Raw genomic sequence first — 20,239 nt, forward strand, 5'->3', positions numbered from 1 at the left:
TGTGTGTGAGAGTACTATACATTTCATACATTTACACTTGCAAGGTGTCCCTAATAAAGTGGATGACGGGTGTTTTTGTGGAAAAAATTTTCATTGTCTGAGAGCAGAAAAAAAAGCAAATTAATCTACATTTAATTCAATGCTAAATCTTCATTATTGGATCCGTTGTTCACCCAACATATCTCGTATCTCTTCTAATCTGATCTCAATATCTTCATTTCTCAAACCCTGTCCGTCTCGGTCACTCTCAGCAGCCTGATCCGTGTCGCCTCCAGCTCAGCCTCCTCTCAGTGATGTTTGCACCTCCCACTCCTCCCCTCATATTTACATTTTCTCCTCCCTAACAAACTCTCCAGCATCACTGCAGAAGTTGAGTATTTAATCCAGGTCACAGGATGAGAGCCATGATGAAGGTGGCGTGTTGTTCCGGCATGATTCTCATGTTGCTGATCCACTGCGCTCTGGCCGCCGCCGCCAATAAAACCAGCAACATCTCCCACGCCAACAGGCTGCTGGTCGGCCTGCAGGCGCCCTGGAACCTGACCTTCCCCTTCAGCGCCCTGCGGCTGGGCGCGGCCATGCAGATCGCCGTGGAAAAGATCAACGCTAACCCGTCCTTCCTCGGGAACTACAGTCTGGATTTTGTGTTCAGGAGCTCAGACTGTAATCCCAAAGAGTCTCTGGGCGGCTTCATCCATCAGGTGTGGAGAGAGAACGTGTCTGCACTGTTTGGCCCGGCCTGTCCAGAAGAAGCTGAGGTACAGTATGACCCACCAAACCCTGACGACTGGAGAACCCTCCATCCTCCACACAGTGAAGGAAAAAAACATTTTAACCAACAGAGAACAGCAGAATTCAACTTTCCTATGTTATATGAGAGCGTGAAACTACTCAAAAATATGATAATTTCACAATTTGTTCCTTGAAAGGTTCTATAATTAGGAGTAATTTCTCACTTTACCGGCATTTTATATTATCCCGCACACACACACATGCACGCACGCTCAAACATACACATGTGCACACACACAGAAATATAACTTCTCATAGTAAAACACTGAGTGGGAGGAAGAGACGCCAGTTCGCACCTGTAATCTGAGGTTTTTTCATGTGTTTTCATCATTTCCACAGATTATAGATAATCTTACACCTATATTTAAATGTAAAACACTCCATTAAGCATCAAGTTAATCTGTACTTCATGAACAGAGAAGTATGTTTGAGGTCTTCATCCAATCAGCTGCTTTTTCCTTCTCAGTGGTTTTATATCATTACAAGATCCTCCTGATGACCTGCATTTCAGTGGAAAATATTGTCATTTTTACACTATTTTATCTATTTATCAGTTTTATTATATCGTACTTCGTGTATTAAGCTTAGCTGAGATGTCATAAGTTGCTCTTTTGGCATAATTTTCTTTTTATAATTCATTTGAATAACAAACTAACACACTTCTATCAGGCAAAATATGTTGACTAACTCCCATTCAAGCCACTCTTTTTGATCCATAAGCATAAATTGTGTGTTTTTTTTATGTCTGGCTTTACATTTTTACCCATGAGTATTTAATATCTATGATTAGACGTACAAATGTTATTAAGTTTACAATTAAAGATGGCATTCTAGGTTTCTAAATCATGACAATTATTTCATTTGTTCTCGGTCTTTGCTCATTTTACAAAAATATTTTAAGGAGGATAGTAAAACATACTTGTTTTGATGGGAAATGTATGTTTTTTTTTATTTGGTTTTGTCTGACAAGACTTTTTATTTAAAGTGCTATATAAATTACTTTAATTGACATTGTATTGAAAAGACACATAAAGAGATTAAATGTTATCAATCATCATAACAATGAATTCATTTTTTTATTTAGATATCAGTTAATATTAAGAAGAATCTCTAATTCAAGTGTAATGGAATGACTATTAAATTTGTAATTTGTTTAGGTTGAAGATGTAATTACTTACTTTTCTACTAGAAAATTTGAAAAAACACAAAACCACTGAGGAAAAACATAAAAACTCCTTAAAAGTAAAGTGAAATGTGCATTTTAAGAAATCCAAACCACAATAGAAGTGAAAAAGCATCGGGATTCTGGACTTTTCTGATTATTTAGTCTTTTCATTGTTTTCCAGGTCACAGGACTCATTGCATCCACCTGGAACATCCCAATGTTCGGCTTCATGGGCCAGTCCTCCAAAATGGACAACAGTGACATCTACGACTCCTACATCAATATCGTGCCCCCGCTGAAGAGGAGCTCAGAGGTGCTGGTGAAGACCCTGGAGTTCTTCGGCTGGAGGCACGTGGCCATGATGGGCGGTGGGCTGGATTCCAACACCTGGGACAAAATGGACGCTCTGTGGAAGACGGTGGAGATGCCGCTCAGGGACAAATTCAAACTGGCCGCGGCGGTGAAGTTCGACACCAGCGACTCGCAGCTGCTCCGTCAGAATGTTCATTACATTTCCACAGTGGCCCGAGGTAAGCAAAGCTGGTCTCCGATCGCTCAGTGATCAGGTTGATCAGCCTCCCCCCACCCTCACCCCTCCCGTGACCCTGCAGTGATCGTGGTGCTGACCAACAGAGAGGACTCGGTGGCTCTGCTGCTGGAGGCCGAGCGTCAGGGTCTCATGAACGGAGACTACATGTTCTTCCTGGTGCAGCATTTTGAGGTCAGTGGCAGCATGGTGAGTAAAGCGATCAAAACACACAAAAACATCGCAGCAGGACAACGGGGGGACAACACTGCAGCCAGACGAAAGTCAGTCAAAACTAATAATGTAATACTTTTAAGTCTCATTTATATTACCCTTGTTTTTATCCTCATTCTATTCGTTTTAGCTACGTTTGTTTTATTGTACTGTCTATGTTGAAAGGCGCTATATAGCTAAGTGAAGTCCATTTACCATTCCATTCAAAAATACAATTCCTTTCGCCAATAATTTAATGATACATACATAAAACTGCATTCTTTGCAGTTATCTAAATTACATTGTTGGCTTTACTACAGTCAAAATGTAGAAAATGATTACATTGCTGGTTGTTACAAGGCCAAAAAATAAAGATTAAAACAACAAAAAAAGAGACTTAAACATCAAGAAAAAACTGAATTAACCATCACAATTGTAGAATGTTAGAAACTTTTTTTTTTTAAATGTTAAAACTATTCACTGTTTGATGGTTTTCCAACTTTCTGTTTGTGAGACAACTTTACTTTGAAATACGTTTATTTGATGTGTTTTTCTGCTTTGATGTCAAAATGTTATGAAATAATGAGTGTATGTCATCACTGAAATCTTATTTCCAGAGAATGATACTCTTCTGTTTTTTTCCCTGAGCAGGATGACGTGTGGAAATATGCCCTGCAGAGCAACTCACACCAGGCTGCCTTACGAGCTTTTGACATGGCCTTTGTAATCGGCCAGAAGTCCTACGACGGCTACGAGTATTATGACTTCTTTGAGCAAGTGTTTGAACGACTGAAAGGCCACCCATTCCGGAGTAACTTGACGTCTGACAGAGAGGCAAGTGGCAACAGGATGGGGACGTTTGGAGAAATGTGAGTGTAAACTGTGTTAATGAGTGAATCTGTTGCAGGTCAGCCCGTACTCGGCCTACCTGCACGACGCCGTGCTTCTGTACGCGATGGGACTGAAGGAGGTGCTGAAAGATGGAAAAGATCCTCACGATGGACGGCAGCTTCTGCAGAGGCTGAAAAACAAAAGCAACATACGGTTTTATGGTAAACACTCAGTTTGACACCGTCATCATGACACTGACTTGTCTCTAATAACCCTGGAGTCATTGTCGTTGGCAATAAATCCGATTTTAATGAAACCGTCTGGTGCTAAATACAGTGAAATGTCCAAAAAAACTTCTATGGCTGTTGCATTATGGGTGTTTTTACAAACTCACTCACTTTGACACTAATGCTAGTTAGTTTTTTTTCATAGCAGAATCACTGACATACCCCGTACCCCTGCCCAGGCGAGGGTCTGTTTCCAATCTCTTACCTGAACCAGGGTCTGTTTCCTACCCCCTACCCGAACCAGGGTCCGTTTCCCACCCCAAACCCGAACCAGGGTCCGTATCCCTACCCCCTACCCGAACCAGGGTCTGTTTCTTACCCCCTACCCGAACCAGGGTCTGTTTCCTAAACCCTACCTGAACCAGGGTCCGTTTCCCACCCCAAACCCGAACCAGGGTTCGTATCCCTACCCCCTACCCGAACCAGGGTCTGTTTCTTAACCCCTACCGAACCAGGGTCCGTATCCGTATCCAAACCAAGGTCTGTTTCCTACCCCCTACCCAAAAATCAACTTTTTCTTTTGTTGGGATTTTTCTATGAATTCGTGTCCTTATCTGAGTGCACTTGTACAAACTTCAACAGGATACAATCGTCTAATGACCTTAAGAGCGTTGTTGTCTGTGTGTCTGGGTGGGATTGGGAGTTGTGGTTGAGTACCTAGATAGTTCGGAGGGGGCTAGGGAAATATGACCCTCTCTCGTATGCTTCTTGCTGGTCCTGACTGCGTCCCAACAGAGACTCAAGTCTCTTTGCTTTGTCCTCTATTGGTTCCCCCGCCTCTGTTGTAGGTTGTAGTAGATCAAACGATTAGTCGGTCTGTGCATGACTGGGTGCATAATGCCCGCATGGGGGCACCTGTAAGGCGTCTGGGCACAGTGTAGGAGGAAGTATGTGAAATGGGTTAGTTGGGAACGGGAGGTGGGTATTGGTTGTGGTCAGCCCTTAGCATGTCTAGCTGTACAAAATCAGTATAGGTGTCATACACTGCGGGGTGTAGAATTCCAGAACAACTTCAGTAGCATCTGTGTGCCTGCGCTCAGTCCCCTTAGCTGCTGCCTACAAACCGTATTAGGAGAAGCTGAAGGAGGAGGAGCGGTTAGGGAAGTTACACAAACACGAGCCATCTGTTTTCCTGTTTCTTGTTTTTTGCTGCTCGTGCTCACACAAACATCATCCTATTTCCTGTTTTTGCATTGACTTCTTGCACCAACACATAATTTTTAGTAATCGACAGACCTTTTCCAGACACCAGCGTAACCATTTTGAGGAGATACGCCCTGTTTCTGCAACATTGCTATTCTGCTTCCTCATAAACATTTGTCTTTTTTCCGAACTTACTTTTTCCTGCAACTTTCCAGTTCTTCTCAGCCCTTTTCTTCCACACTGAATGAGTCTGAGTGATTTCAACTCCACAAGCCATCCTCCCCTTAATGCACCATCAACTCATGACCTTAATTTCTGTGTCTCCTTCTTCCGATCCTTCACTTCTGTTTGATTTTCACAAACCTTCTCCAATCTCAGCACCAGTTGCTGAAATGCGTTTTCCTTATCACTTCCTGTAGCCATTCCAAGGTCACTGTGCAAGTACAAAAATCGGAACAATACCTTTAAACACTGCTCAGTCTGACTCCAAGTTCCAATCTTATTATCCTTCTCACAAACAACAATATTTGAGTTTCCAATATGCAAGTCTCGGACTCACAGTTCCACAAATCCCCGATCAGATCCCCAATCTGGGTTCTCAGACCACTGTCTTAACTCATTTCGGCACGTGAGAACACAATCCCTGATTATGTATCTTAACGAGATATATGTCTGGGTGGCGTCCCCAACAACTACCTATAAATTACACCAACGCCATACGTTCTTGTCAAGAATCAATTAATTTGCAACATTTCTTTATCAAGGAGTCAAACCAACCCTTTAATGACTTTCCACAAAAGGTCAGAAAAACTATTAGGATTATCTTATTGTATCTTATTTATGCCTTGGGAGTGTGCTCCCCCTTACAGAAGTGTTTTCACAATGAATTATCATAAGTGTCTTTCAATTCTTAATCCGGAGTTGTTGTCTTCATTGCCAGGAGGGCATCGGTGGGGTCATTCCCTGGGGCATTTCCTCTCTTTGGCGCCATTTACACGACGCTTCACGTGACAAGACCTACTCTGTTAAAAAACATTGAGTTAGTATGCCCGGCCACGGGAGGGTGCTTTTGCATGTTTTTGTAATGAAACCACACAGAATGAGGATGAATTGGAAGCTATGAGGGGTGACTCTGAAATATTAAACTACCATTTTGGACAGTAAAAATGGAATAGCGACTCTACTGGGGCAGCCATGTTTGTTTACTAGTGCATGAGCAGAAGGAACTATTTATCATGGGGGGAAATGTGCATGCGCAGTAACAGCACTCAGTCGCCTCCAGCAGTCCCTGCAGAGGGGAATCGCATATAGCATGAAGCATAAGATAGATATAACGCTCTGAATTTTTTTTTACGTTTTCTTTTCTGTTTTCTTTGGCCGGATTGAGCCTCTTGATGGTCGTTATTGGTCCACTGGCCTTTTGCTTGTCACATCCGGTTTAATCCATTGATTCACCAGCTTCCTCTCATGATGGTCGCAGGAAATATTCTAATATAGTTGTTGTAATGTCACTGTGGCTGCTGCTTCATCAAGGTTTCGTCTACGATCATGTGTTCAAGTGTTACTCATGTTCTCAGGTGGTACATGCTGTAAAAACTCTGGTTGCGGTTGCAGGGGCTACGGGACTAGTTCACTTTGACGAAGAAGGGGAGAGAAAATTGGACTATTCCATTTACGACCTGCAGCATTTAGGAGACATCTCCAAGTTTGTGTCCATTCTCCACTTTGATAGTCACACCAAAAATGTCCGGTAACAAACACTCGAACACTACCAAACTATCTTGATTTTTTTTTTTTACAAACAAAACGATGACAAAATGTTGATTTATCCATTAGTTTGTAAAGTTAACAGTTTCTCTGTTGATGTTCAGACCGACCGCTATGTTTGGATCTGTGGTTTGGCCGAAGGGGCGACCCCCGACAGATATGCCGGAGTGCGGCTTCAACAACGAACTCTGCGAATGGCTGTCGAATGGTGATCACATGATTTTGGCACGTTTTCCTTTTGACTGCAAAGACACGAAGCTAAGCATGTTTACTTTTGGGCGCAGACGTCACCGTGCTGGCTCTGCTCGTGGCCTTCCCAGTCATCGGCTTACTGGCGGTTTCCTGCATCGGCATCCTGATGCTGCAGAAGCTGCGGCTGCAGAACAAGCTGGGCGACTCCTTCTGGTGGATCATCGACTACAGTGACATCACCATTATCAGGGAGCCGTCGGTACGAGCACAGAGGAGTGACGAGTGATGACTGTGTCACTGTGGTGGGACACCAACACGTTGATTGTGTTCATGTCTCCTTCAGGGAGCGCAGGGCGCTTCCATGAGCACCACACGGAGTCACAGTGGCAGCGGGAGCTCACAGTCCAGCTTTTCCACCAACAGCTATGACCTGAGGGACAAAACAGGCAAAGAACACATCTACATCACCATCGGTCTCTATCAGGTATCTCGTTTTACTTGTGTTTTATAGTGCACATTGCCACACAGCAGAGTTCACTCACTTCAAATAAGTTCATGACGCCTTCAAAGTCACTCACTCTGATTTACATACAACTTGCTACATTTGTGGTTTTTAAAATCCCTAAATATGTCTTTGAAAGGTATTTCTTAAATTTTTGCATTTTCTTTTTGTCTGATGCACTCAGGGAAATCAAGTGGCCATAAAGCACCTCAAGAACTACTTGATCTGTAACATCCAGAAACCTTCAATCATTAGAGAGTTCAATGTGGTAAAGTTCTTCCTTTTAAATAATTTTTCACCTTTTAACGTCTGGAAAAAGTTGTGAAGCTTATTGTTCCCAACCAGCGCTCCGAGGCACCCTCAAGGTGGTGCTAGAGATCATTTGATTTCATTCATTTGTTTATTTGAACAGTACAGTGCATATTAATGTACAAGACATCTCTTCGCAGGGTTACCGTAAATATGCCTGTATTGAGCACAAGGCTAATTTCCATCCGTTGATCAGAGGGCTGCTCAGAGATTTGCAAATAGTTGTCAGACAAATTTTGAAAGTCGAGAGCAGACGTGGGAAGACCTGTGGCGGAGGGCTCGTTTATACGACAGTGGTGCTCAGAGACACTGAAAATGTGACTTTTTGAGAGATGAAATGTTGGGAACCACTTAGAAAAAAAGCCACAGTGTTATTTTAGACCCATGAGATGAAACATCCCCTGCCTAATCTTCTAAAACTCTTCAAGACAGATGAAGGAGCTGAAACATGAGAACTTGGTGCAGTTTTTTGGCGTCTGTATCGAGCCTCCAAACGTCTGTCAGGTCATGCAATACTGCAAGAAAGGCAGCCTGCAGGTTGGTAAAAAACACCAAACTGAATAAAGATCTGACGCCGTTAATGAAAGAAGATGTTTTGCTCCATAAAAGGTTTGCGTTCTTTGTCAAAGGATGTTTTGAAGGGTTCAGACATGGAACTGGACTGGATGTTCAAGCTCTCCTTTGCGTACGACATCGTGAATGTGAGTGGCTTTAAGGACAACAACAGCAATAATTATTATCGGTGTGCAAGGCTTGTGTAAAGCAATGATACCTTCATTTTCTTTGTGATTCAGGGAATGGAGTTTATTCACAAGAGCAGCTTAAAATTTCACGGCAACCTGCAGCCTAGCACGTGTCTGGTAGACAGTCGTCTCCAAATCAAACTGTCTGGCTTCGGGTTGTGGGAGTTTAGATGTGGCGGCAAAAACAAGGTCATCTCACTTGAAAACCCGAAATACGAAGGTGAGACAGTGAATCTCATCGAAGCGTTCCTCCTGCATGGATGTTCATCACTGGATTTCATTTTAATTGGTGGTAGAAATGTACTGGACCGCCCCGGAGCTTCTGAGAGAGGTGGGATTCATGGTGCACGGGACTCCCAAAGGCGACGTCTACAGCTTCGCCGTCATCGTGTGGGAGCTCATGTACAACTCCAAGGCCGGTCCATTTCAAGATATCAACCTGGACCCCAAAGGTCAGGGCATTGTTGTTTTCTCTAAAAGAGGACGTTTGGGAGCCGCTGTATTAGTAGATCAGCTTCTACATGTCTGTGTCCAGCTTTGGGTAAAGCTTTAGTAGACCAGGCCCCAGGAAGTCTGTCCTTAATGAAAGCTACACCACTTTCTACCAAGTTGCTCCAGTTGCTTTAATAAGATTCAGAGTCAGACTGCACAGAAGTGGTGAAAACCTTGAAGAACAGGCGAAATCTGAAGTCCAAATCTATTTTGATATGTTTCGTTCTAGAGATTATTAAGCAGCTGAGGACGCCGTTCCAGGGAGAACCTCTCCGGCCGGTGCTATCTGACCAGCTCTGCGACGAGAACATCAATGCACTGATGAGGTCTTGCTGGAGTGAAAACCCAGACCACCGGCCACCGTTTGGGTCCATCAGGAGGCGGCTGAGGGACACCAGTCCAGACAGGTCGGCGAACACTCCCATCTCCTCGAGACTTGAAACATGAGCCTCCTGAGTGACAGACCTTCTGCACTGCAGTCATGCAAACATACTGGACAACATGGTGGACAAGCTGGAGAAGTACGCGAATCACCTGGAGGAGGTGGTGGAGGAGCGGACCAATCAGTTGACGGCGGAGAAGATGCGGGCGGACAAACTTCTTTCCAGCATGTTACCCAGGTACGATGTTCTCCGGTGCTCCAGCTCTTCGCCACGATCCAAAAACAGTCGTTATGTTTGGTGACTAAAGAAGGAAGAATCAGTTTCACTATTTCACTGTTTCACTGTGTTCAGTTACATTGCTGACCAGCTGATGACAGGGATGTCAGTGGAGCCACAAAGCTACGAGCTGGTGACCATCTTCTTCTCCGACATCGTGGGCTTCACCTCCATGTGCTCCGTCAGCTCCGCCATGGAAGTGGTGACCTTCCTCAACGATCTCTACAGCCTCTTTGATGACATCATCAAGCTGTACGACGTCTACAAGGCGAGTGTGGTCTGCTTTAGCACGGTGAAACGAAAGCCGTGTGATAAAATGTGTCCGTTCAACAGGTGGAGACTATCGGTGATGCCTACATGGTGGCCAGTGGGCTTCCCATCAGCAACGGCACCAAACACGCTCTGGAGATCTCCACAATGGCGCTCCACTTCCTCAGCGCCATCAAGGTTTTCAGGATCCGTCACATGCCCACCGAGAGCCTCGCCATCCGAGTCGGGATACACTCTGGTGAGTGAGACAGGCAGCGGGGATCACTTATACGTTTTTCTGTGGGGAGGTAGAAGTGTTCATGCTCTTTACATGTTAAAAAAAATGTGCCAAGAGATTACTTTTCTTTAGTGAAGCAAAAGTAAAAATCAATTATTATACGAGTGAATATACCGTATTTGCCATATTTAAAGATACACAAATAGACAACAATGAGTCTTTTTCTACCTTGAAAACAGATAATAATCCGACTAGACTGCAGATGAAATAATAAGAACTCATTTTAAAATGTTGAATCCACCACAAACAACCACCACCACCGATTTGATAACTGTTTGATCTTTTCCTGTAACTCTGAATCGTCCTCATAGACGTTAAACTACAACAGTGAAACTTCCATCTGTATTTTAGATTTACTATATACGAATAGAAATGTTTCAAGCTTTATTTGTTTCCCTATTCAGATTTTTGGTTTAAAAGTCAGAGAAATCAAAAACAAAACATTAAGATAATTCATTATACAACATCGGAGTCTAGTAGAGTAGAGTTTATATGACCTTGAAATTTAAAATATATTTTACTAAATTTCTGAGACATTATTCTCGATAAATCCTAACCGCGAATGAACATTAAAAATTGCAAATGTGTTTTTGTGTTAACTTATGAGTGCAGAAACAAAACAACATTATTATTATATAGTGTAAATTTTGTACATTTCTTTGACCGGCCGATTGGATGTTTGATTGAAGAAGCAGATGAACAAAAATACCAAGAGACGTGGCCTTTAAGCTCTAAATGGACACATTAAATCTTCACTGGACATTTGAACCCTTAACCAGCATGACCTTCTGTGGATAGCAAATGAACTGCTCATGAAGGATCAGCTGGATGCTCTTCATAGTTTTATACCACCGCCTTGAAACTCAAGAGGTTTGAAATGTGTCCAGGTCCAGTGGTGGCTGGAGTGGTGGGCACCACCATGCCTCGGTACTGCCTCTTCGGAGACACAGTAAACACGGCGTCTCGCATGGAAAGCAACAGCTCACGTGAGTTTTCACAAAATTCGATTAAACTCCACGTCACATCAAAACAAAATGGCTCTTTTCAACTTATTCAAGCTGTGAGGGAATTTAACTCCGTGAAAATGTTTAAAATTACATGGCGGAGAAAAACTGACCGTGTGTTGCTACAATGTTTGTAATTTACGGTCACCTCGGACTGGTAGTTTCCTGGATGTGGCAACGAGATTGAAAAAGTTTCAATAGCAATCAATTAAGGACACATGAGGTTGAGCAATACATCGTGAAATATGGGGGATTTTAGCTTGTCTTACTTTTTCTAAAAACACTGACACCTTTATAACGCCTTTGGAGTGAAAAATGTGGGTGACTTTTTAAAGCTAATAAAAGTGACTTTAGAAGGTTAATATGTGACATATATTCAATTTTCCAGTGTGTACCTGACAAAGATTCCTACTTTATGATACCCTCATTTACATTCCGTGCACAAAACTCCTCTTCTCTCTCAGTCTGATAACAGATCTGCTTCAGTCGAAACCTGCTTGTTTTATTTTTCATTACACGCAGCCCTCAAGATTCACATATCACAGGGCACGGCCAATATTCTCATCCAAGCTGGATCATTCGAGCTGGAAGAACGGGGAGAAATTGAAATGAAGGTGGTTGTTCTTCTTCTTCTCAGCAAAAAGATGCTCGACCTGTTTCTGACCCGAGTGTGTTTGTGTCTGTGGCAGGGTAAAGGCTGTCATAAGACCTACTGGCTGCTCAACAAGAAGGACTTCAATCCTCCTCTCATTGCCCACAACTCTCCACCAGCCGACCACCTCAGAGTACAAACAGAGGTACAGTACCAGAAACAAGCTGCTCGTTGAACTTTGCTGATGCGCAGTGAAGTTCAAGTTTACACGTTTCAAGTGGCCGTGGTGTAGTTAGCACGTTGGGCCACTAGTGGGGGTTACTGGTTGTTTTTGTAATCAAACTACACACACATGCCACAGAGAGCAGTCTGCAATAAACTTTAACAATGGGAGAACACAGACATTGTAGTGGACAGACGATCAAGTTCGATTGTTATTACAGTGACTGTCAACTATAAAACTACCAAGTCCAGAAGAATATAGACTGGGAGTCACTCTGGGAGGGGGATGCTACTGAGCATGTGCACAACTACTAGTTACTAAGTACTACAGTCGTGGTGGGCATGACCAGTCAAAGCCTAAAGTAACCTAAAAACATGTTCCGAGGTTTTAGGGCAACATTTTGCTGAAAACATTTGCACAATACTGGAAGTGTTTTGTCTCATTTCTGCTCAAGAAACCAGGACTGGCTCGAGTTGGAGACAAAAAGGCTCCGAAAATCTTGACCAGAGCTCCTGTTGCACAGCCCTCGATGCCCTCAGTGCACATCTGAAGCATGGACGTTCCACATTTATCAACATATCAACTTGTTTCCTCTGTCTTTCACTGGTGGATGTAAAAGTGTAGTTTGAGTTACAACACGTGTTTGGACTCTTTAAACATTCCATTCTGTTCATTTTCACATCTGTTATTTCTATTTATTTGCATTATAGCAGAATGTTGAAGCACATTATTTTCTGCTGTTATAATGCATATATTATAGTGCATCTAATATTTATTCCGACAAATATAAGCTACTATATACTTTTTAATTGGAATAATTCTTATGTTGGGAGATATATTTGGAGACATTGTATTTTTAGTTTTTCTTTTAAATGATCACAACTGGATAAATGGTATGTTTCTGTCTTATATTTGTTTTTAGTTGATAATTTGACCTTTTTTCCAGTAATGTCACATATTTCTGTGTTGAAATTACAAGAAGGACAAATGTTTTCATTGGATTTAAAGCTTTAAAGCAGAGCTATCAAACATTTCTGTATATAAACTACTTCTTGCCCATATCTTCCTTCAATATCAGCTATAAATGCACAATTATTCTAGATTGAAACAAATAAACAAGAAGTATGTTTCGTGATTTGATTTGTCTTCCGAATCTGGTTTTCATTTCTGGATAGAGAAAAAAAAACAAAAAAAAAACTGCTTCCCCCACACTGTGAAACATTCCCCTCATTCAAAGTTAAAAACAAATGTAGCCATGGTCCCGTTTCAATTAGTCTTTATTGGAGAAACCAGTGAACTTATGCGTGAAACACGAAATAAGATAAGTTAATAAATGTCCTTATTGCAATCCATGCGCGTGAGATAATGAGAAAGTCCTGTGTTGGAGTGTGAGACGAAGAGGAGGAAGAGGAGGAAGAGTGTGTTCGTGGGCTCCCTGAGTCCTGGGTGGCTCCCCATCTGTGTGTTTATGTGAGCGAGTAACGCATGGATGCTCTTTTCCACGCTCAGGACGCTGATACTCAATCACAGCATGTGTTTATCAGGACCACCAGCAGGGTGAGCAGAGACGACGTGCCTGATGGGAAAGGAAATGTAGAGAATTAACTATCTGACGTCGATCAATTCAGGGCAGAAATCAAGTTTCAGTATTTCAACTAATAACTGGAGCATTTTCCCAATGAAAACCTGCAGCATGACTATGATAAACTACATTGCTGTTCAATCGTATGATTGAACACAAGTCATGCGGTGTTCATTAAAACGTTTGAAATAAACAATAAACAAAACAAGTGAATTTCTCAAAGACTCATTTTAAAGTTTGAGTAAAGAATGAATTACATTTTAGATTAACACATCTGGATCTGGATCAAAGAGTCCCTGTGTTTGACAATTTCAAGGCTGCTTCTTTTTTTAATAGTTACTTTTCCCCTTTATTTATTTACTCATTAATAATAATAATAACAACAACAATAATAATAATAATAATACATTAAGCCAATAATTTGAATAAGAATCAGAATGTTACATAGAATACACTTTATTAACATTAGTCTATTCACTTACCTTTTATGTGTGCATTATTAGAGGATCCATTACCTATGAAGAGACAATTCATTACAATAGAAACAATAAAATTGGTGTACTCATTTGAATGAAGTGCTCATTTCCTTAAGACAGAAATGTAAACAATTTTACTTCTGATTTGAAATTCAGCCGTCAGGACGCCTCCACTCGGGTCGACCTCTGCTGACCGACTCCTCACAGAGCACGGGCCCTTCGGGAAAAACAAACCGCCGTTTACTCTTCTACTATCACAATTAAGCTTTATACTTGCTGTTGTGGCCACTTCTATTGGGTAGGGGAACACGTCTTAATTTGAATTAGCGGCATTAAATGTCCGGGAGGTGATCAGAGAAGATGGAGAACGGTAAAACATTGGCACACATGTGATTGTGTTTGTTAGTCATGGTTACAAAGGGACAGAACATTCAGTTAAAAAGAAGAAAGACAAGTGTTCCTGATAAAGCACGATATTGAATTGAACTGTGGTGTGTGCGGTGGAGGACACAATGTCACAGCTCACTGCATGAAGCTATTAAGTCATTATTGTCGTTACTGCTTACACGTGTACTTTTCCTTCCATGAGAAGTCAAAAATGACCCTTTCTGTGCTCTGACGTGCGATGTCCTCGATGGACGACTGTTATAATGTCAGAAGTGTCGAACACAGAGGTAGAATTAGTTTGCAGAAACCAGCCTTCAACTCCCGTATTTAAGTAAAAGTAAGAAAGTAAAGGTTCTGAATTGTACGCAAGTATGAAAGTAAAACGTTGAAAAGTGGCTCTTCCTTTGAACCTCTGTGTGAAAATACACATAATAATAAAAAAACTCACCATGGATTAACCTTAATGAAAAGCAATGACGCTGTTTTAACGGAAATATAACATGAAGGACAATTTAAAAACAATTAACAAAATTTTAAACTGTGTGTAATAAATGTGAACAATGAGGGAAAATGACCCTGAAATGTCAATATGCTGTTCAGAAGTGTTGATAATCTGGATTATGGATATTATTTCAAAGCTTCTTGTCAATCCATAATTTAAAAATCTGTTTTTCTTTGTCAATTGTACCACATCTGTCCGGAATATCACATCAGATTTCCTCTTCTAATGGCAGCATTTGTTTGCTATTGACTTTTGTCTTTCATCAGACTTACATCAGGCAAATGGTGCAAGATTTACTGTTGCAACAGCAGAAAAATCCCCAAACCGCACATTTCCTGACTCTTTGTCTGGAGTTTATATTGATTTGAACAGGAAGTTCAGTATTTTGCTGATGGCGTCTGTTCAGTGTGTCATGTCTTCACGGTTGACAGAGGAATGTGTGTGTGTGTGTGTGTGTGTGTGTGTGTGTGTGTGTGTGTGTGTGTGTGTGTGTGTGTGCATACTCACGGGCTGACAGACGAGCCGCTCTGCGTCACACACCTGGACCTCGCAGTGCAGCCACACAGTGGAAACCTTCTCCAGCCGCTGGAAGCGGAAGGAGTTGAACTTGAACATGGAGCGGCTGTCTTTGGCATTCTCGAAAATAGTGACGGTGTTGTCCGAGGAGCAGCTGGCCGAGAGGAGAAATTAAAAATAATGAACTGGTTTAAGGAAACAGAATACACACATCAGTCGGCCACAGCACAAGTCTACAAGACATCCTACTATCAACTGGGAGAAAATAACAAAGATGAAAAATAAGAAAAGAAAAAGGCCTGAGGTCTCGACAGGATTCAGGGATTCAGAGCCTGGATGACTCTAAAATGTTTGAAAACACAACTTTTTTAAAAAAGGCTCCCAGGATGGATGAAATCTTGACAAAAATCAACCAACAGCACCCACTAGTGGCACAACAAGAAAACTACATAGTTTTCAGTTTTTCTGTTGTTTCTCTATAAACGGACATCGTTTTCAAAACATTGCCGTGTAAATGTGAGACTTTCCTGCAACGAAAATGGAATAACGATGAGTTTTCACTTGAACATTGACAATAAAATGAGAATCCAGCTATTCTGAAGCCCATCACAGCCTGGGTTTGGTGTAAAAATCCCTGACAGGTGGCACCATTAAAAAAAAACATCAATGTGAGTCACTATTCCATCTGTGGTCATAATGTTGTGGCTGACCGGTGTGCTTTCGTTTAGCGTACCTGTTAATGATCAGACTCCACCTCTTCTTGTCGGTGGAGTACGGAGTTGGAGTGGCCCAGCAGTTACTGATCACAACTTTGAATCTGTGAGGAAAACGTACATTTTATCAAATTCCTGCACATTAATGAAAACCTGTGTTTAAAAAAGAAACAAAAATGTATCTCTGGAAACCAGAAAAATTAGGCTTAGGGTTGGGGTTAGGTGGTGGCCTCTATGCCACGGGCTACATTAGAGTTTAATTGGCTTTCAAAATAAAAGTTACCCACATTTTTCCAAATAAAACTCCTTTTTTTGTTTAAACCTTCAAAATTTATATTTGATCAATATTTATACCTTACATTATATTTTATATTGTTATATTTTGGGTCATTGTTGCAAATTCGATCTCCAACAGGGCCTTAGAGATGAGTGTTTAGCCAGGGCACCAAATCTATGAGCAAAACTGTGAAAGCAGATGACTCGGCACATCCAGTCCCAGTCTTCCAGGCGTTGTACTGAAGCCCCACTTTAACATCTGGATCGCCACTCCTACCTGTTACTGAGACCTTTGGCCTCGATGCCGATGAAAACTTCAGAACCGATCTCAGACGTGTCGATCACGTAGGGCGCGTCCTTGGCGTACAGGAACTTTGAATTCTGGAAAACATATGCGTGCGTCATTTCGTCGCCCCCACGACAATATTCGTCTCGAAACAACGACGCGTCGCCTCAGCTGGAAGACGACGAGCAGCTACTCACCGTGAAGACATTCATAGACAACTGTGACCTAAAAGTGCCTAGACTCCCATTGTTGACATAAACTGTAGCCACTCTGGAAGAAGCAGAGGGTTTAGTAAAAACGCTGCAAGTCATTGGGTGAGAATGCATCAGGTCCTCCACACGTCGTGCGGCCGCCGCGGTTTCCTCCGCTCCACTCACCTCTGGCTGAAGACGGCGTTGTTCACCAGGTAGGCTGCTCGGTACACGCAGCTGAAGGTGTAGTTCACCGGCTGGTTCCTTACCGTCAGCGACGTGTCGTTGGACACGACGGAGTTGTAGAAGATGTACTTTGGGTCCTTGCCGGGCATGTACTGTGGAGAAGAGTCAAACGGACGTTAAAGACGCAGTCGCAGCACTGGCTGCATACAGGACCGAGCAATTTAGTCTGACGATCGTCTGTTTTTATTTCACATTTAAGCTAAAACCACAGTATTTCAATTTATTGACCTGCAAAAACTGCAATTGAACAAAATCACCCCGAGGTCTGACACTTGCAGTTAGGTGGTGTATTTTTTTTTTTTTGTGTGTGTAAAATTTGCTTATTTTTACTGTCTTCATGTCTTTTAAACTAAATAGTGCAATCTGTCTCTCTCTGGTGTGTTTTGTGACATTGATTCTCATTCAAAATGCATTGTTCAATACACAAATACAGTATATTTTCTGATTTCTATTCTATTCTACATCTAATCCCTTCAAATGTTTATTCTTATTGTTCTCTCCACTATATCAAGATATATTGTTAAGGTGCTGCAAGTCTACTACTGAGATGCTATATATTTTTTTTTAAATCATCTGTAACATTAATAGAATTTAAAATAAATGTTGATGTATAAAGTCTATTTCCAATCCACTTCACACAATTAGTGATTATTTGGTAGAAATAATGAGCACTGAAGGTAGTAATGATGAAAATATGTTAAAAGTTCTAAATGAGCATTTTATGTGTTGAGCATTTAAGAACTGACGCTGGTCTTGGATGACACCCCCCACCCGCCTACATCCACACCTGAGGACTCACCTCAGACTGTGTGCCGCAGTACGAGTGGTTCTTGGGTGTGAGGTCCGGGATGCTGAAGCGGTAGTAGCCTGGACTGTGTACTCCCGTGTAACACACCCCACCCAGAGACAGCTGCTCGATCTCCCAGCCGTACGGACACTCGGGCACGTTGGCGATGATGGCGTTGGGAAAACACGACACCATGACGTAGTCTGAAAGGAGATGGAGGCACAAAGAGACAAAACACAGGTTGAAGTAGAAGAAACAGAACGAGAGAAGAAATGATGAAACGCGGAAGCGGTTGGTTTGCAGGATTTTCAGGCGCGGGAAATCCCCTGCAGGCTGTTACCTGCTTTCTGAGGCACGCAGCTCCATGCGACAGGCAGCAGCATTAACAGAACACCAACAGAAGCCATGCTGCTGCACAGAAATAGAAGTGAGCAAATATTTCAAAATAAAACTCTATGAATATGAAGTAATGCTGACCTGATGAGGTGAAGAAGCGTCAGAGGATCCTCATGGCTCTAGAAGAGGCTACCTGCACCACCGACTGGATGGATCGACCACTGGAGGAGAGGTTTTATACTCTCCCGTTGAAGGGAATCCAACTCCCCCCTTTTCTCCCATCTCCATCTATTGTGAAGCGGTTTACAAAAGCCCTCTGTGCTGCTCAGACATTGACTTTCAAATGACTTGCGTCTCGCAGGATTTCTGCTCGGTACCCCTTTCTTGGCGTTGGCAATGAGAAATTTTTCCTACGAGGAAACACGAAAAACACGGGTAAGAAGTATTAGGCCCCATTTACACGACAGCGTTTCACGTGAAAACGTGTCGTTTTTGCGTTTTCACTTGAAAAAGTTGTCATGCCTTTTTGACTAACTTTTGGTGGTGAAGCGGTACAGTGTGTATTCTGTACCCTGAATACCCCCATCACCTTCCTCCCGCCATAGAGTACAAGAAAAATAACTGAGAATTAGTTAATGATCGATATATTTTTCCTATTTTTACATTTGCCAGAAGCTAGACTCTTGATATGACATCAAATTACTATTATAAAACATATGTTATTTAGCTTTATAACTGGCAACATAAAGAGGGTGTTTATTTCAGATGAGGTAAACACAGCAAACCCGATCGTCTGGATTTTAAGGGCACACATGACCGTGGCGTAAACATTTTAATTTAATTCTAATTAGAGTGTTTTTGAAGGCAGAGGACGGATCAGCAGCCAAAAAACCCCCACAAAACTCCCAGCAAGAGAAAACCATTTAAGAGGCTAAACAGCACAAACAGACACGTCAGGGTCCCTTTAAACGGTGATGGTTTCTCAGATTGGAGCTGGTACACACTAGTGAGCAGTGTTCTTGAGCGGAGATGATAGGGCCTATAAGGTTTCTCTCTGTCTTGTGCTATTAGATATCGCCTTTGTTTCGTCTGCCTTTCTTACATGTGAAACGTGTGTGTTTTTTGTTTTAATGAATAAATTACTGCAATTCTTAACGTGAATTCAGCAGCGAGATTCTCACGGCATCCTTTCAAGAAATCACATTTCAGAGGATCACTAAAAGAAAAAGATTTCTCCGAACTTAGATATGTGATTTTTTTTTTTTCATTTCTCCTCTCGCCAAATGATTCTTTTACTCTGTGAAAAGCAGTGTAAACCGATAGCACAGAGGTGAGACGCTAATGTCCTTCACGGGACAATTCAAGTCACCCTGCAATTGAAGTGGCAAACCGCGGCCCATTAGCATCTCAATGGAGCCGACTGGGAAATTCGCGAGGGTTCGTCGGAGGAAGATACCTATCTGGGATCAGGTCAAGGGGCGTCTTGTGTTACGGCATCTGGTGACGCTGATAATCAGGAGCTGCAGGATTCCTCTACGTTATGTAACCACTGCAAACCATCCGAGAAACGTGCTCGGACAAGAGACAGAGTTCGTGTGTCCTCGTGAGCTTCACAACACAAAGAACCCCCCCCCCCCGGAGTGAGACTTTTATAACCCGCGTCATCGTTTTTGTTGACGACTTTGATTAGATAAGAACCAATACAAATGTCAATAAATGAAAATGAGGCAAAATGAATAATCACAAATAATTTTCTTCTTCTCGGAAGGTGGACTAAACCTTTGCTGTTTTGAAGAGGGAGTTGTTCAGTGAGTGATTCATCAATGCTCACTAATTATAGCGCCCATATGAAATCTTCTATTCCCGGCTGATATTGTTGGGGAAAAAAAAAAGTTTGGGTTGTTTTAAATCCTATCCAAAGGACAGCGATGTCTATGGTAACAAACTTCCGTGA

At 42.2% G+C, this 20,239-nt stretch overlaps 2 protein-coding genes across 3 annotated transcripts; one reads left to right on the plus strand and one right to left on the minus strand.

Moving 5' to 3' along the window:
- Positions 1-431: 431 nt before the first annotated feature.
- gucy2g (guanylate cyclase 2g) lies at positions 432-13,126 on the plus strand (the record flags this gene model as incomplete). Its single annotated transcript, XM_080480655.1, has 22 exons — positions 432-758; positions 2,139-2,487; positions 2,569-2,693; positions 3,348-3,530; positions 3,604-3,748; positions 6,572-6,707; positions 6,829-6,932; positions 7,009-7,175; positions 7,260-7,400; positions 7,603-7,686; positions 8,160-8,264; positions 8,357-8,428; positions 8,522-8,690; positions 8,767-8,922; positions 9,192-9,369; positions 9,442-9,582; positions 9,697-9,889; positions 9,955-10,129; positions 11,056-11,154; positions 11,695-11,786; positions 11,862-11,969; positions 12,442-13,126. The coding sequence occupies 22 exons, from the start codon at positions 432-434 to the stop codon at positions 12,535-12,537; spliced, it is 3,345 nt and encodes a 1,114-aa protein (XP_080336781.1). The 3' UTR covers positions 12,538-13,126.
- Positions 13,127-13,247: 121 nt separating this feature from the next.
- On the minus strand, positions 13,248-18,695 carry tectb (tectorin beta). Of its 2 annotated transcripts, none has more exons than XM_080460236.1 (11): positions 18,427-18,695; positions 18,290-18,360; positions 17,962-18,152; positions 17,103-17,254; positions 16,923-16,995; positions 16,717-16,820; positions 16,184-16,267; positions 15,442-15,604; positions 14,184-14,262; positions 14,052-14,084; positions 13,248-13,563 (listed from the first exon to the last, which is right to left on the minus strand). In XM_080460236.1, the coding sequence occupies exons 2-11, from the start codon at positions 18,354-18,356 to the stop codon at positions 13,508-13,510; spliced, it is 1,002 nt and encodes a 333-aa protein (XP_080316362.1). In that variant the 5' UTR covers positions 18,357-18,360; positions 18,427-18,695; the 3' UTR covers positions 13,248-13,507. The 2 variants fall into 2 exon arrangements, with proteins under 2 accessions (XP_080316362.1, XP_080316363.1); XM_080460237.1 differs by having other exon boundaries at positions 18,290-18,357; positions 18,427-18,441.
- Positions 18,696-20,239: the final 1,544 nt, after the last annotated feature.

Source organism: Lipophrys pholis (genome assembly GCF_963383615.2).
Source record: "Lipophrys pholis genome assembly, chromosome: 1".
NCBI lineage: Eukaryota > Metazoa > Chordata > Actinopteri > Blenniiformes > Blenniidae > Lipophrys > Lipophrys pholis.